Raw genomic sequence first — 15723 nt, 5'->3', positions numbered from 1 at the left:
GAAATTATGGGGCTTGGCAGACCGCTTTTGCGCGGGAAGTAACGGATGGTCTTGAGACTTTCAGGACAACTAACTCGGATTAAGTGACTTTTATTACTTGAGAAAATCATGACTTTTATGGTATCATTAGGTTAAAATTTATTAGATCACAGCATATTCGAACACAGCATGTGCAAAATTACATGTTAATTAGAAACTTTTAAATTCATTTTAAACAAATACTTCACAATATTTATTTGTGATTAGACCTTTGGCATTAAAACTTATAACTGAATACAATGCGTACTTTGACTCAATGAATTGCTTTCAAAATATCCAATCTACTCGGCGCACTCAATTTTCCTTAACTGAAAAGAAACTGAAAAATGGAGCAATGCGTATCGACATGTTTACATGGCACATGATGAATTGTCTTATATACGGCTATGTTAACATGAATTATGACAAAAAATTTACAATAAAATGATAGTCACTTTAATACATTTTTTAGTCCAAAAGTAGCTTCGATGGCTAACTATATTTTGGCAATGTATTTTGGTAGTGTGGGTATAAGTTGCACCTCAAGTTGTGATGTGGGTTGACGCTTTTGCTGTACCGCGGAGTTTTTATCCGAATGTCAATTTTAGCTCATTAAATATATAATTTCTGTAGCTAAGGTTCATAGTATGCGAGGGCACAGCAAACCAGATGCATTACCCAAAGCAATGTTTGCCCTACCTCAGGTCACGAATGGCGGTCTCTGCGGAGGAGGCCGCGGCGTATATAAGAAGAAGTTGACCTCGACTGGAGTCAGAGCTTCACTGGCTCACGACGCGTAAACACCAAGTATTTCTACTGCGTTCGAGTTCTCATCGTATTGAGTAACTTTAAAAATGAAATTCATTAACTATCAATTCGAAAATCTTTGAAATTTTCTAAAAATTACCTTGTATAACGTTGATAGTACAGTTGAAGTAATAACAACTTCTCTATTTGATTTTTCTTGCAAACGTGACCTGCGGCCTGCAACTACCCCGTGAGTTGACTGTCTTCTAGATCAGCCAGACTTTTTTGTGTAATTATGTTATCACCACAATTCATTATTGTTATCATTACAATCAAATTGAAATTATTTTTATTCAGTTTAAAATAGTTTAATAGCTATTGTCTTTCTAATTATTGCTTAATCTTCTTCTAAAAAACAATAAAAAAATTTATTCGCTAAAGATTTCTGTGATTCTTTCTTTACTTCTTTAAAATTGCTCCAAATTTGAGTTGGAGCCTTTAATGATATTAAAAGTAATTCAGAAAATAAGAATTGCTTAAGGCTAGAGTATTATTTCCCCGATGATTTAACGCATTGTGTCAAGCTTCTTGAATAATACATAAGCGACTCTGTGCATTATCTTGGCACAATACTTTTATGTTACAGACAAATTATACTTTATCCCTGGTTGAGGCATGAAGAAATTTATGAGAATTATTTCACGCCTTATCTCTTCTAAAGCCACGTCAATATTAATTGGGCCGTCGTTTATTGCAATTTACAATTTTCATTAAGTTTATAATGCACATATGTTGGAGTGTCCCATACATTAGCTATACTAGAAAATAGGCTTTTTTCGTCGAATTAATATTCACATACCACGCTAAAACTGACAAGCAAATTTGGCGAAAACTGAACTGAAAATATTGGCTGTGGAACTTAAAAGAAATAAAAAAATTTTAATCACAAGCCAGAATTCCGAAGTTTTTTTTATGAAAAAACTTTCAAAAATTATCAGGACTTTGGGATGATCCAGGAATCGGGCGAAACCGAATTCTGAGGTCACGTCCAAAGATTGGGATGTTTGCTTGATGAAACGTGCAACCATCCTCTGCAAGCAAATAAATACCTGACCCATGATTATTTCTCTGTTTTTTGTTGGGGCTTTTGCTTGGAGCAAATTAGGGGATTCACAAATAAAATTAAATGGAATATAACTTATCCTGCCTTTTTGTGCAGACAAAAAAGAAAAAATATCACTGCTAAATTTCCAATTGAACTTGATTTGTACTCAATATTAAATGAAATAAAATTTCGTAAAAAGTTTAATTTCCAAATTGAACATTCTACAATGAAAATTTACTACTAACTATGTAGGGACGGTGAATTGAATTGTTTGCAAGAATAACGGCTTAACGACGAATACAAACTTTGATGAATAAAATCAAATATAATTCAAAAACCTCAAAATTTATAATAATTTTCAGGTAATAAAGGTTTAACCCCTCATATTTGCTTACATGAAATAGTTATGTATGGTTGAGTGTTTGAAAATATTAACTGTAGGTTTGTCAACAGTATCAACATCATTTTTCTATTTACGCCCACCGAGACTCAGCTGTTGGAAGGCAATGCGCTGGACAATTGAATTTCAGCAGAAATGGTTTGAAAACTCGCTCCAGAGTTTCGCAGAAGCTTCTCTGAAACAAATCGCATTTCCAATGTTTCACTGCAACATTTTAGTTTCTTCACGTAAGAGTACACAACACGTAACAAATGAAAAAAAATATCAAAGAAAAAAAAACGTTTCCTCGTGAATGTCCATAAAGCTAAATAGCTTCGAGGGTGACAATTGGACAGGCGAGAAAGGCGGTGCATGACTTTTTAAATGATAATGGGATAATGACAAGAAAAAACATAACGTTAAACTATACATCCTATTATTCTAGCTACCCATAAAACTTCTGACACTTGGTGACCGAAAAATAAACTTAATTTTTTTAAATAAACTTAATTTTAAACTTGTAATTTTTACGCATCATCCTTTTCTTAAGATTTTCGCCTGCCAATATAATATACCAAATTGATTATCAGATATAAATGAAAATTTGTCAAGTAAATTCGCAATTCTATAAAATAGAATTTTCATCGGCATTTTCTGTAAATATTATCTCCGCAAGATAATATTTGCATTTTAGTTATGATTTCATAATTTAATTCAAGTGCCATTTTAGAAATAACCTATGAGTTTCTGGTGCTTAAGTATGACAATAAAGCCGGTGTAAACGGCCAGCTGTGATAATTTTTCAGGGATCGGAATCTATTATAGGCTAGTCTATCTTGAACATGAAAATCATTAAAGAAATGTTCTATTGTTTTTTCTTTTCACCGTTAAGTAGTTTTTCCTTTTCGCTGAGGATGAGGAACTAGAAAGCTTGCCAAGTTTATTTTTAATTTCACAGATGTCCGGAGTTGAATCATGAACAATCTACTGTCGTCTCCTAAATTCAAGTCAGACTTTTTCGACCGTCTCCTTCAATTTTGGAAAAATGTATCTATTTTAATCCTCGTGTTATGTATATCAATAAACAACCAAAAAATATTAAACACCGTAAAAAATGTCATGCTGGAATTCGACTTCTAAAGCCTTGGATCAAGCTATTCATTGGATCGCGGATCTGTTTGGTAAGCTTATTCAGCTCAAGTTATGTGCTGGCTGGAGTTTTTTGATGCGGTCGTTGGCAGGCAATTGGTTTCGTAGTCGTTGGACCAGTTCGAAACGGCCGCGACGAGACCGTAAATCAGCTCACTGCATGAAGCTCAACACATAACAGCTATTCTGCTTCTTGAGGAGAGGCTAAATGGAGGCTCGAGACTGTCCCGAAATGATCTGTCCAAACCTCACCAAACGGCTTACTGGAACTAGGCTGCCAGGACTACCCAACACAGAGAAGAAGAAAGAATTACGATTGAAATTGAAGATATATCAAATGCAAAATCACTAAAATGGCTTTCAGATCCTCCAGTTGTACAGATGGACGCTATAAAACGGTTGGGGATATATTTTACCTATGAAAAGGCTTTTGTGGAATTAGGAAACCTGGCTCAAAAGCTTGAAAAACGTATATGCAAGAAAGCTCTGAAAGTAAAAATATTATCGATTGAGTTCACACTTAACCCTTTTCAGCTCAGTGGTACATATATGGTACATTAAACAGCATGATGTAATATTGCATCTTACATCGCTCTTGCTTGAGACAAGCCTGAACAAGTGTCCTGGAAATGCACACCAAACCTGCTACAACATGTTCATATGAGTACAACCCCTTAAGCCTGCCAGTTTGTGCTCTGCTGTCACGTTGAAAAGAAGAGTCGCTGTGCTCTGCCAAAAATAATGGCTTCCAGGGGAAAGTAAGTATATTTTGCACATTACTTTGATAACTAGGTTCTTTTGGTAACTGCATATGTTGAACAAGTAATAAACTGACCTCTACAGTCAACTCTTACATTTGTCTAATGCATTATTTTTTCTGGATATTATTTTATATTTGCTGTGCCATATATGGTTCGCTGAGCTAATGCAGGTACATTTTTTCTGAGTACACATATTTCATGAATATTGAATTTCTAGCATGTTCTAAGTCCATTTTATGTTTCATATTTCAGATTCCTGACTATGCATGAGATATTAGGTATATTAGAAGAAGATGAGAGCCATGCAGAGGTTTATATTGAGCCTAATGATCCCGGCCTATTGACTGATGAAGACTCTGCTGATGAAGTGGATAGTGATAGTGGATTGATAGATAATTTGTCCAGCAGACAACTGACTGGTAATGCTGAAGCTGTATTCAGTGACGGATGACGTACGACTGAAGATGATTGTGAAGATCAACTGAGTGGCAATGATGAAGCTTTCTTCCACGACGAACGTATAGTACTACTGAAGATGATGGTGAGGCTCATAATTCTTCGCCTATCAATAACTATAAGACTCCAAAATGTAGTCATGGCACTTCACTCACACCTGGTGACCGCATATTTTCTGAGGCAAATTATGCAAAATATGGAGATTTTACTCCAGTTGAACTTTTTGAACTATTTTTTGATGATGATGTGTGGAATTTGCTAGTGGATCAGACAATTGTCTATGCAACTTTCAAAGGTAAAACAGATTTCTTGGTAAGCAAAGATGAAATGGAAGTGTTCCTTGGAATTTTGATAGTGTCTGGTATCGTTCCTTTATCTTCTCGGAGGATGTTTTTGAGAAATTTATCTGTGACAAGAAATGAAGCTGTCTCTCAGGCTATGAGAAGAAGAAGCTTTGAAAGGAGCTGGGAGGCCGCCATCCTACTAAACAAAGGGTGACGACAAACGAGTGTTAGATGATATTCGTTTTGATGGAATAAAACATTATTTTGTAGAAGCACAAGACAACAAAAGAAGGATGTAAGAAGGATGTGCTGGTGAAGAATGTAAGATAAGACCTTTCGTTCAGTGTTGCAAATGTAATGCAGGTCTCTGCTTGGCATGTAATCTTCCATTCCATACCAAATAATGATATGTTCTGAGTATTTACATTCTGATCAATATCTCGCTTTCTACCTTTTACATGTAAGTCCAACATAAAGAAAGTATTATGTATTTGAACATAATTTGATACTTGAAATAATGTGTTTGAACACAATGAAACGCTAATTAGAAAATTTGTAGTTCACACGATGGATCAAATATTTGTTTTAGTTTCGCCATTTTACAGTATTTGGAATAATATTGCAAAAAATATTGAAGACGTTATGTTTTATTTTTAATTTTAAATTTGTAATATCCTAAAACTGTAATATAACATGTCAATTTACAAATATATAAATAAGTGCATTTCAGACACGGTTGTTTTTTCTTTCAACAAAAAAAAATGTACTTGCATATGCTCAGTGGTACATATATGGCACATCGTATTCTAGCAATACTATTGTAGAGAAAAGCAAACTGAGACGTTTTCCTAATCAATTAGGTAGAGCCAACAGCAAAAATTTGATAAAAAATGAAATTTCAAGAAAAAAAATAATTGGGGCTGAAAAGGGTTAATTTTGACTTTGTAAGTAGACTTCGAGTAAACGCACGGTCCTAGATTTTACGCAATAATAAAGATATATAGGATATTTTGAGTCTAGTTTTGCTTACATAGAATTAAAACAACCGTGGACGATGGTGAAAAATAGCGCAGCTTTGTTTACTCTCATTTAACAGCTATACGGCCATCCTTGATTCTATTTGACAAGTGTGTCATCGGTGTCAAGTCTTTGTTCACAGTGGACATGCATTTTGGCAATACAAGCAGATTTATGTGATTGATTTTCATCAGAGACAAAGAGATAGGACATACAACGTAATTAAGTTGATGACAATGGCTAGAAATCGCTCGATGTTTTCGTTTACGGTGAAACAGAAATTAACCAAACCCGTTTTTGCTGCTAGAGATTAATGAGCGAGTTCCCTCTCTGTTGAGCTAAAAATCTTATATTTTTTACGTGCCAGAAAGATATTTTTTTCCTTTTTCTCATCCAATAAGAAATAAGGAAATGCATGGGAAGGATGTGTTATTTGACAGATGAGTTCAATTATATAATTAATTAAAATTAATTAAGCTTCTAGCGTTTATTACATCGTTTAAAAATGTAAGTATATATATGTAATTAACTTTTTTCCATGCCAGCAAAGTTTAGAATTTATTTCTAAAATTTGATTGTGAATTATTTCTATCGCATTGAATTACGAAACTTGCACCGATATATTTCTGGTATATAGTACCTAACTGTTGTCTTCATGTGCTTTCTTAGACGAAGGAATAAATAAAACATGATGGGACAAAATTTTTTGACTACTTTACAAACGAGCCTCTTTATACATAGCTCTCGAAGAGCAATGGTAGAACGAATTGCGTAATATTTCACAGAAGCCAACAAAAATTTACTTCTTTATCAGACCAGCTTGCGCCGAAAAGAAGGAAATGTTACGAGTTTCTGGTCATCAAACTAAAGTAAGGGGCGCGTTAAGTGTCCAAGTATACGGTTTGCCGTAGTTTAATGCCAATGGCAATGTAGGTCCCACTGCCTCATTAAAAACATCACAGCTTCATCTTTTACTTACTTTTTTTGGCTCGTAGCTCAGCTTGGTCTGGCGTGAAAAGACGTAAAAGCTTAAAATTGTCTTGAAAATTCAACTCGGTTGAATTCTCAAAGAGAAGCTCGATTCGGAAGAAGGGACCATGTTTAGCATTCGATGCTTTACCAGATTTTCACCATAAACTGTAGGATTTGATGTTTCCTGAGTACCCTCTGATAAAAACAATTAAATAGAGAAAATTTGCGCCGTTATTTTCGCTTAAGTTCGATGCTTCTAGCATCATGTTGTAAATTTCTGCCTTTAAAGTATTGTTTTAGTTTCTTTGAATTGGTGTTTTTAATTATTTTCTTCGACTAGCATCGTGATTTGTGCACTGGATGACGCAACAAAGCCGAAATTCTGACGTCAGTAGAAGTTCTTGGCAGCTGAAATAGAGAAGTGTCTGCTCATCCATCAGGGCTGTAAACAAGGCCTTCCAGGGCCAGTCATCTCCCACTGAATGCTTCCTGACCTTATAGGCTCCTGCTTGGATGTCGATCTTGAGCTTGATTTACTTGCTCGAAATCAAGACATAAATGAAGAAGAAAAATCCCATTTGGACGGCAACACTGATATTTATGTCCATGTTTTATGTTCCCAACCAGTTTCTCTCGCAAGAGTTTGTCCAGATGAACTTGTCCAAGATTTATGACTGATAAAAAAGCAATAAATAATTTATGCTTGCATCACTAAAATTAAATCATTATAATTTATTTTTGGCACATTCCTCTTAGTTCTTAATCCATTACTCACTAATACTCATTGGTATGTTTGATATTTATAATAGAGCATAGTAATAAGCTCCGGTTTTATATTAGATTTAAGAAGTTCGCATTGCCGATGAATCTGTCCCTTCATAAATAAATTGTTACTGCCTCCATTTCCCAAAGCTTCAAGCAAACTTTCCCAAAACAGTTATCTTAAGATTCGAATGCCAAGGACGCGATGGCCTCAGGTCGTAACCCTTGGCACATAGAGGCAAGTAGACCTTGAATAAAATAAAAAAATATTTGTCCCTAACTACGAGGAATAAATTCGGAATTATGTTGAAAATAAACTGTCCAAAAAATAAATCGTAAGAGGTTACATAAAAACTTGTACGCATTATTTTTTAAACCTTGTTATCATGCAACTTTGTATGTAGCGACATACATATAATGACGAAAGGTATAATCATAGGCATGATGACCAATCTCGGAAGATTTCCATTTAACTATGAAAATTTTCTTAAACAATGCTAATAGTCCGCATAATTGCACAGCCATGATAAGTCTACTTAGAACGATTGCGGATCCAACAAATTAGGGTAACTGATAACAACAATGCCCACCGTAGTACAATTACGTTTTACCCCAAGCTCTTGCTACCACACCCAGACTAAGGGTAGGATAGCGAGCTACATTAACGGCTTGCAGCGCATGAGGTTATCTTTTCATGAGCTGGCAGCTGCCTCCTCCCTCGCGCTCTCGTACTGGCAGCGTTCCAGCAGCAGATGACATTGGGAACACACGTCTTGTTTCCCCCAGGCTTCTGAACATTGCTGCCAATACATGAAGCTGCAAGTTTATTGGGAGTGTTAAATATTCTTACGATCCATTCCTTTCCTAATATTTTCATACAAATTATTCTCCATTCATTTTTAACGGAGCATTGTCTATAATTTTGGCATTTCAATATAAATGTTTTCTACATTGGATCATGGAGAAAACATGATAAAATAATGTTTCGCCGTGGAAAAATAAATGGATGTTCGATCAACGAATTTCTGACTGATGAATATTTAGCTGGAACGTCTTTTAGTTAAAATCAGCTGTCATTCTCGATGAAGTGAATTTTATATGTATGTGCTGATACATGTGGAATGAATTGAAAAAACTTCTAAATAATTGAATGAGAAAATTATTCGCAGCTTGGGATGAAAAATACACTACCTCCGCCCTCTCCTGTCAAAAAAGGTCTGCCTAAATTTTGCTCTCATTATGGCGCAGCCGATGTTTAAGCGCCCTCTTGACTGACTAAGAAAATAATTGTTCTCACAATTGTTTCAGATTCATAATTTAGATGCTGTCTGTGCTTTATAGTGTTTTTAATTGCAAGTGATGTGCCTCTCGCCTCACCGAATTTCCTGAAGCCTCTTGAGGTGATGGAAATTGAAGATTTTCAATCCGTCAATTTATTGAATGCAATTTATATAATGGTCTAACATTCTAGGCTTGAAAGGCTCTTCACAATGTCTGGAAATCATGCAAATTTATGAATGGTCTGAAATTTTTGCTTGAAATATTATTATTTGGCGTTTGACTCGCAACAGACGCGGCAAAAAATCATGGTTTTGGATGAAAGATTCGATCTTTTTACGGAAAAAATATATTTGTAGTCAAATGTATTTATGATAAGCTTATATGTTCCAAATTTGATGTTTGTTAACAAGCTATTAATTCATATTACTAACTCCAAATGGAACTATATTTACTTTATCTATTTATCAACAATTAAAATAATTTACATGGTGAGTGTAGTATAATTTAATTTATAGGTGATTAAAAAATTTGATGGCGTACCTTAATATATATCAAGCAGAACAAAATGTCAAAGCAAATATTAAAGGGCCTTAAAATTTTTGAAATTCTAAAAATCAACCAATTTCAGTATACTGAGAGAAAAAATGTAAAAAGTGAAAATAAACGTATTTAACTTAACATTTTACTTTAAGTGCTGGACCTGAGTCTAAGCAAAATTATTGACATGACTAGAGAAACCCACAAGAAGATTGTTGCGACCAATGATCACGCCTTAACCTATTGTAATCTCCTATTTTACCTGGCCATTACTTACATTGATTTGCGGTCCCTAATCTGATCTTGCTCAGGTTGATGTTTGCTTCGGAGAACACAAAGCCAGACAGCTGTGGGAAATTGGCTTGCGCAAGACTTGAAAAAGTCTCATTCATCTCAATTCCGCGCTCCAATAATTAGATAATCGTGGAAGCCAGGACTCAGGGACGCAAGTTGCACTCCTAACGAATCATCGGCAAGTCAATAGGGAGGATACAAAGAATTGATTCAAGGTTTGTTTCAGCTAATGAATAGTAATGCAATGGAAAGAACAAGAATAATACCATTCGATGGCTGCAATTTCCTACCTCAGGCCACGTGCAAATTTCTCGGCCAAAATAAAGCTGGCTTCAAATATCATCAATGTAACTCTGCGGGTGCATTCACGCGCGGGACTCACTATTATGATATATGTCTGTAAATTAACTGAAACGAACATTATTGAACATTTTATAGCAGTAGGCAGACAATGTTTCTGAGCAAATCCATGAATTGTCAGCTGCATTCACCAAATGTAGGCCTCATTTTTTTTCTAAAAAATCCGATGCACTTGAGTAAGAAAGATTAGAAATCTTACTTTGAGGTGTTTAAACCAATTGCTGAAGAGCGCAAAATTTATATGCAATGGCACTCGATTTATATGCAATGGCTCAAGGCACTCACTTGCATAACGACATTTTTCAATTTTACTTTGTGGTGTTTAACACACAACAGAAGTCCGCAAATTTAAACACAACGCTATAAAATTATTTGACCATCACAAAGCCATACTGAGGCGGGCCCAATTTTTTTTATTCTTCTAGCTCATCTGAGTGAGTGCTTGGCAGAGAGCTTCCATAATGCAGTTCACAATAAATTCCTTAGAGGGAAGCGAAAGATGTGATTCCGTGCTTTATCAGTTTATCAAACAGAACTAGGCGCAGTGAGATTTATCGCTCTAAACCAACAGTAAACGGAAAAACGAAAAAAGTTAAATTAGAAATAAATCTAACGTCAGGTGCAGGATCGAATTATTACATAATTAAATGGACATTAATATTTCTATTGTATTGCAGAATATTGAGCCTACTGCCGTTCGTACACTTCACGGGTTCGCACGGAACCAGCACTTCATTGCGGTCGTCTGAAAACAAGATGACGACTATGAGCTTGAGATTAACGTTTCTGCTCGCAGTCCTCGCTTGTCATGACGTTCTAACTGCTCCTGCAGCGGAATCAAACCGCTCCTCTGCCCTTGCCATCTCCGAGGTATGAAGAAAAAATTTTTTCATCGCTTCACAATTCTTATTCCACACATCACATTGTCCACAGGCCCACAGGCCCTGTGAGGATGTATCAACACACGGCAGAATCACAACATAAAAAACAGAAGCCAAATGCAAAGTTGGGCACATTTATTATTATTCAGCTTGACTACTGACTGGAGCCTAAATGCAGATGCACATAAAATACATTTGGTTGCATTATTTGAGTATTAAATGATAACGAGTTTAATGTACCAATGCAAACATGAAGGTAACATTTTTAAATACAGATTTTTGATACCATTGCCAGGGTATCGACCAATCCATCAATCACTTTTCGTCTCATCCGAACCAAAAATTTTCTAATATTAACATTTTCACCCTAGTTATAACATAAAATCGTTCACAATTCCAGCATATTTTGTTAAAGTAAGGACAATTTTGCCGCTGTAATTATTTATTTACTTCAAGTAATTTCCGTCAGAATTAGCAAGGTATGGTTTACTTGTCCTAAAGTATAATAAATAATTCGATAATATTCTCGAAAATAAATATTGTTAGCTGAAATGGGTTGTATATCGTTGCTAAATGATTGATTGAATCTTCAACATTTAGCGAAGTGAGTGATAATTGGTTTGAATAATGATGTAATTTTCCTTTGTGTGTGTCATCCCAACAAAGTTTTTCCGGCAAAGGGCGTAACAAGGCCACCATGCAGATGGTGTGGCAATATTTTGACATTATGACCCATTCAGTTTTTTGAGTGAGCTATATACGTGGGGGTATGTGAGAATTTGGCATACACTTTGAAAAATTCGAAATTGTTCTAAAATAATTTATTTGCCTTTCGTAATCGTGTTTAAATAAATTCAAATCGAAGCATTTATAAGTCAAAACTTATTGATTTGAAGGTAAACAAAGACGATTGTAATCAAACCAAAATATCGAGGCTAAACTATACAATATTTTTTTGTGTATTTATGAAGACTATCTGAATTTGCAAATACTAAATTTCGTCAAATTAATCGGTATTTTCGATGAAATTGTGATTATCCGGGGGTTTATTAGCAATTTTAAGGTAATTAACCTAATTTCAATCAACAAATTCGTTTGTTGACTACACAACACTCGTGCATGCGCACGTACCTGCATTAGGCTTTGTCACACAAATTGTAGGAACGAAGCTCATACTTTATTGCAAGTTGACATGAAGTTGTCATGAAAACTCGGATTAACTATGTCCGATGACTAATTCAGGAGATGTATTAGGTCTTACTTCTATACATCATGCAGTTGCACCAATGATACTTCAAAGCTCCCAGAACTTCGTGACTATTAATGAAAGTTCTCAGAGGGCACAATCTCATTTGTAATTATTTCGGAGCTCGCCAGAAACAGTTACAAAAATCGAGAAAAGACTTTGTTTCTTAATATTCTTCTCATTTCATCAATTGATTCTGTGAGTAAACTTAAGATCCTCAAAATATTTTTTTTCAGAAAGGAGACGTAGGAGATTTCGGCCATGGCCGCGTGTTGTGGGTGCCTACTGACGACAGCTCGCAGCGCTATTTCCAGGACAGAACAACAACAGGCCAAGAAGTCGCGCTTGGAGAGGATATGAATGCTTCCAGAAGACCTCACCATGTAATGGAAACGTCAAAAGAAGAGGATCCAAAAATCCGTAGTGTAAAGAAGCGGTCAATCAAGAGCATTTCAACTTGGGGGTCCAACCCTTACTTTTTGGGCAAACGCTACAATAGAGCTTTTTGGACAGCAAGGGGTAAGAAAAACGCAAGAGACGTAGCGTTGAGCTCTCCAGAAATTGAAAGTAATCATCCATATTATGACACTCAGGATAATCCTACGTATGGTTCGTCTGGAGATTTCTACTCCCATCCTTCGAAAGAGTTCGTTGATGGAGAAGACATTGTGGGACTCGAAGGGTGGAATGATTTGAGTGAAGCGATCCGAAAAATGAATATGATACCCGTCACGGACAAACGCCGAAGTGGCTTGTTTTGGGCAGCTCGGGGAAAACGACAAAACGAAGATGCACCCGACGAATATGACTTCGAAGCCAATAACGAAAAACGCTATATCAAGGAACTCAATCCTAAAATGCATCAAGCATTTGCAAAATTCCAATCCGGTGACAATCCTCAGTTTTGGATGAGTCGCGGAAGGCGATTTTGGGCTGCTAGAGGGAAAAAAACCGTGGATCCTTCGACCTTCAACCGCCTAGCGAGGTTGGTGAATTCAGGAAATGCAGACAACTATTATGATCTCGAACCAACTGGGGAGAGCGAACATACACCAGAACCTCAGTGGGGCTATGGGGATTGGTCTGATTCGGAACTATCCGGACCGCCAATCTTTTGGGCTGTTCGAGGAAAGAAGTCCAGCGTTGCGATGTTTGACGATATGAATTCTCCCAGCGACCCGTCAAAGCAGGAAGCTTTTCAGAACAGTGAGATGGAGAAAAAATCTACGAACCAGTTTGCTTCAGCACTCTCGCATTTGAGGAGCAGGGGATTCGAAACGCCAAACTTTTGGGCCAATCGAGGGAGGAAGAACTTCTGGGCTGCACGTGGGAAGAGGGATCTGTCTCTTAACGACGGCAAATTTTAGTACTCTGAGTTGCTTCTGCCTGTACGCCACTGATAGTTGCATTGAAGTTTGGGCTTTCCACTTATTTTAAATTAATTGTTTTAAATTGTTAATTGCTTATTCAAACCTACAAATGAGTGGCGCCGACTAACCTAAACTTTTATTAAATATTAATCAAATGGCGATGTGCACAACTATGCAGATTAGAGTGAGCTACTAAAGAGCTCAGAAAATTCGAGTGAGTTAACGTTTGGAAGTCGATCTAGGAAGAAATTTGTCAGATGCAATAATCGATCTTGTCTTCATTGTTGTCCTCACTGCTACCGCCCATCTGGAATCTTCATCAATATCCCCGATGTGCGCTTTGTAATCTACATCAATTATGGCCCGTTCCTCCCATTTTTTTGTTCTTCAACGATACGATTTAAAAGGTGTTTGATAATTTAATCTGTGTATACTTAAACTCATTTTCGTGCAAAAATGTCGAGAGTATCATAATTCCTGTACCAATAGAGCATTATAAATAGACAAACTAAAACGTATTTTAGTATTTGTTGATATTTGTGACAACAGTTGTGCGTGGAAATCTATTACGCATCTTGAAAACAATATGTGTAATAGAGTTCTGTAAGGACGTTACGAACCTGTTACATCTATGGATAGGCAAACACCGATACAGACACACTTTCTTCGCAATGATTTCCAATTTCAATTTTGGCGTTTTCATATGAAACGTGAAGTAGTCGTGTGAATAATATATAAAATGAATTAGAAATTTTAACATATCGCCAATTAACGTTGACTCCAGGGTTAGTATCGTTTCAAGAAACTTATTCAGTGAAAAATACGCACGAGATATATTGGATGCGATTTGAGACTTAACTCCGATAAAAATAATTTTGTCTAAATAATAACATTCACCAATTTCTCTTCGTGTCAGAGGAAGGTTAAACAATCGTGAACGAGTTGATAATTAAGCCCGGCGGGCCTTTCAAGTTCTACACTCCACAGTAAAAAAATTAATATAAATAAAACTGAATTAGAACTCATTGTAAAATACAGTAAACAGTATTTTATGTTTTCAGCGCGTTTTTATTAGCTGTTTGGTATTACATCATTAGAGCCGTATAATGAAATAACACTTGATGCAGTTTCCATTCTTTCCTTATCCCGCTTTAAGTACTCGTATAGAACACTGGCATATAAAAGGCACTCTCTGCGTTCTTCTCTTGTTTGCACCGATGATTGAAAAAAATAATACACAAAGATGTGTTGTTACAAGGATATTGAGTAGTTCCCATAAGATTTCACAAGATCGTTTATTATTTTCCCATACGAGAAATTTGATGCTTCATGGCAAAGAAAGGTTTCATCTATCAGTCAAGTCTTTGTTCGCCTGCAATAATTGCTATTTCCATCACACTTTTTGTTGGAAAATTCTTCAACGTGTCACACGTGAAGTGCGACGAAAATGAAGTAGTGCTCGTCTTGGTATAAACTCAACTCGCAGTTCACGGTTCCGAACATTAAATAACTCGTTTTCCGTTTCAGTTCACTTTGTCCGACGCTCCTTAACTTTCTGCTTATTTATTATTCCATTTATTTGACGTGTTATTCATTGTGTTATGAACGGAATTTTAATCGTGGCTTTTTGTTACGTGGTGCATGTTTTTTTCACCTGTGGATGAGGAATCTTAAGACACACTAGCTGTACTAAATGACAATTTTCCAGAAGGACAAGGAATATTAAATTATTAATATTCCTTAATATTCCTATTAAATTATAAATATTCCAATATTATTTGCTATTAAATTTATTTAAATTAAATAAATATGCACAGGTAATGTTCTTACGAGTTTCAAATTCTCAATTTTGTGCTGCTATTTGATTGAAAATAGTTTGAATAGCTCTTTTATTTTAATCTTTACTCAATTAAATGATTAACGCGTTTCAATTAAAGCTAATGTGATTAGCTGGTTATTGGTAATTGACCATCCTCAAAGTGACCTTAGCACTACCTAGACTTTCTTTATTTTAACCTCAAACTAAAAAAATGTGGAAGCATGTTCTTAAATATTCACAACAAAAGTGACGTTTAACCGATCTAAAAATAGAATTAGCTATGGA

At 35.7% G+C, this 15723-nt stretch overlaps 1 protein-coding gene across 1 annotated transcript; it reads left to right on the top strand.

The window, feature by feature from the left end:
- The first annotated feature begins 806 nt into the window (after positions 1-806).
- On the top strand, positions 807-14741 carry LOC108666757. Its single transcript, XM_018153683.2, has 3 exons — positions 807-1015; positions 10800-10992; positions 12486-14741. Exons 2-3 carry the CDS (start codon positions 10879-10881, stop codon positions 13614-13616), a joined length of 1245 nt encoding a protein of 414 aa, XP_018009172.1. The 5' UTR covers positions 807-1015; positions 10800-10878; the 3' UTR covers positions 13617-14741.
- Positions 14742-15723: the final 982 nt, after the last annotated feature.

The sequence above is a fragment of the Hyalella azteca genome, unplaced genomic scaffold, assembly GCF_000764305.2.
Source record: "Hyalella azteca isolate HAZT.00-mixed unplaced genomic scaffold, Hazt_2.0.2 contig3594, whole genome shotgun sequence".
Lineage (NCBI taxonomy): Eukaryota > Metazoa > Arthropoda > Malacostraca > Amphipoda > Hyalellidae > Hyalella > Hyalella azteca.
Note: the sequence above shows the minus strand (reverse complement) of the source record. Positions and strands in the feature narration are given on the sequence as shown.

Coding starts and splice junctions, on each gene's coding strand:
- LOC108666757 (XM_018153683.2), top strand. CDS start 10,879: ATGACGACTATGAGCTTGAGATTAACGTTTCTGCTCGCAGTCCTCGCT. Junction 10,993..12,485: donor CTGCCCTTGCCATCTCCGAG/GTATGAAGAAAA, acceptor ATTTTTTTTCAG/AAAGGAGACGTAGGAGATTT.